Source organism: Myotis davidii, unplaced genomic scaffold, assembly GCF_000327345.1.
Source record: "Myotis davidii unplaced genomic scaffold, ASM32734v1 scaffold228, whole genome shotgun sequence".
NCBI classification, from domain to species: domain Eukaryota; kingdom Metazoa; phylum Chordata; class Mammalia; order Chiroptera; family Vespertilionidae; genus Myotis; species Myotis davidii.
The window spans coordinates 2,821,677-2,823,245 of NW_006300104.1; the positions used below are offsets into that span (position 1 = coordinate 2,821,677).

The window sequence follows — 1,569 nt, forward strand, 5'->3', positions numbered from 1 at the left end:
CACCTGCCGTGCTGCCTACCGTGGATGTCCAGCCAGTGGGCACCCCGTTCGAAGAGCTCCCCTCTGAGCGTCCCACACCAGAGCCAGCCACTAGCCTCCCAATGGTGACGGAGGTCCCAGAAGAGCCCAGCCAGAGAGCCACCACCATCTCCACTCCCATGGCTACCACTGCTGCCACAACCACAGGGGCCCCGACCGTGGCCTTGGTGCCTGCCTCAGCGGCCACCGCCGCTCCCAGCATCCCTGCAGCACCCCCTTCCACGGCCACCACCTCTGTCATAAGGACCACCGGCGTACGGAGGCTGCTTCCTCTTCCACTGACCACAGCGGCCACGGCCCGGGCCACCACCCCAGCAGTGCCCTCACCTCCCACCACGGTGGCTGTCTTGGACACTGAGGCCCCAACACCCAGGCTGGTCAGTACAGCTACCTCCAGGCCAAGGGCCCTTCCCAGGCCAGCTACCACCCAGGAGCCTGACACCCCAGAGAAGAGCACCCTCCCCCTGGGGACCACTGCCCCCGGACCAACCGAGGTGGCTCAGGTAAGCAGGGGAGAGGACACGGAGTGAGAGCAGAGGAGGGGGCGGGCATGGCCTGGGGAGGGAGGATGGAGCTGGGCAGAGGTGAGGATGGGAAGGTTCTGGAGATGAGCCAGACTGGATGGGGAGGGGGAGAGGGGGATGTGGCTGGAGTGTCCCTGCTGGGTGTGAGTCACAGGATAAGGATGGAGGGTGAGATGGATGGGGATGGAAGAGAGATCAGGCTGGGTTTTAGAATATTAGGAAGGAATTGGGTGATGTGTGTGTTGGTGGGGGAGGGGGAGGGTCCAGAGTCTGTGTGTTCTGTTAACAGCACAGTCTTGGGACCCAGGCAGCCGAGGTCGGAACCTCTGCCACTTTTTAGCCATGGGATATCAGGAAGCCACCAATCCTCTCTATACCTCCTATACCTCTGTTTCTTTTCTTTAAAAAAAAAAAGATATATATTTTTTATTGATTTCAGAGAGGAAGGGAGAGGGTGAGATAGAAACATCAATGATGAGAGAGAATCATTGATCTGCTGCCTCCTGCATGCCTCCTACTGGGGATTGAGCCCACAACCCGGGCATGTGCCCTTGACTGGAATCGAACCTGGGACCCTTCAGTCCCGCAGGCTGACTCTCTATCCACTGAGCCAAACCGGTTAGGGCTATACCTCTGTTTCTTTATCTGTGAAAGGAGAAAATAAGAATGTAAATCATAGTGTTGAGAGAATTAAGTTCCCTGACGTATCCGCAGTGCTGAAGACAATGCCTGGCCGTGGTAAACAAACCATGTGTTTTTGTATTATTATCGTAATCACTGGTGGTGGTGTTAGCCTGAAGGAGCACCCTGCCCCTGGGCACCACTTGTGGCTGGTTGAAGCTCAGTGCTGTGCACTTGACCTGTGCCATCTCCTCTCTCCTCACACGGGCTGGTTCCCTGGACACCTGGCCCCAAGGGGCATCAGACTGGGCAGTGTGCTCTCGGACTCACCTCCACCTCAGGCATGTGGACTGGGGACCTGGCCCAAGAGTGTAACATCTGCCCC

General features: G+C 57.8%; 1 protein-coding gene across 1 annotated transcript in view; it reads left to right on the top strand.

Moving 5' to 3' along the window:
• Positions 1 to 1,569, top strand: part of SDC3 (syndecan 3) — a 17,943-nt gene that overhangs the window by 14,029 nt on the left and 2,345 nt on the right. The window contains 1 exon segment of the mRNA XM_015572265.1: positions 1 to 542. This exon segment is cut by the window's left edge and continues 35 nt beyond it. Within this exon segment, the coding sequence (XP_015427751.1) occupies positions 1 to 542 (542 nt within the window).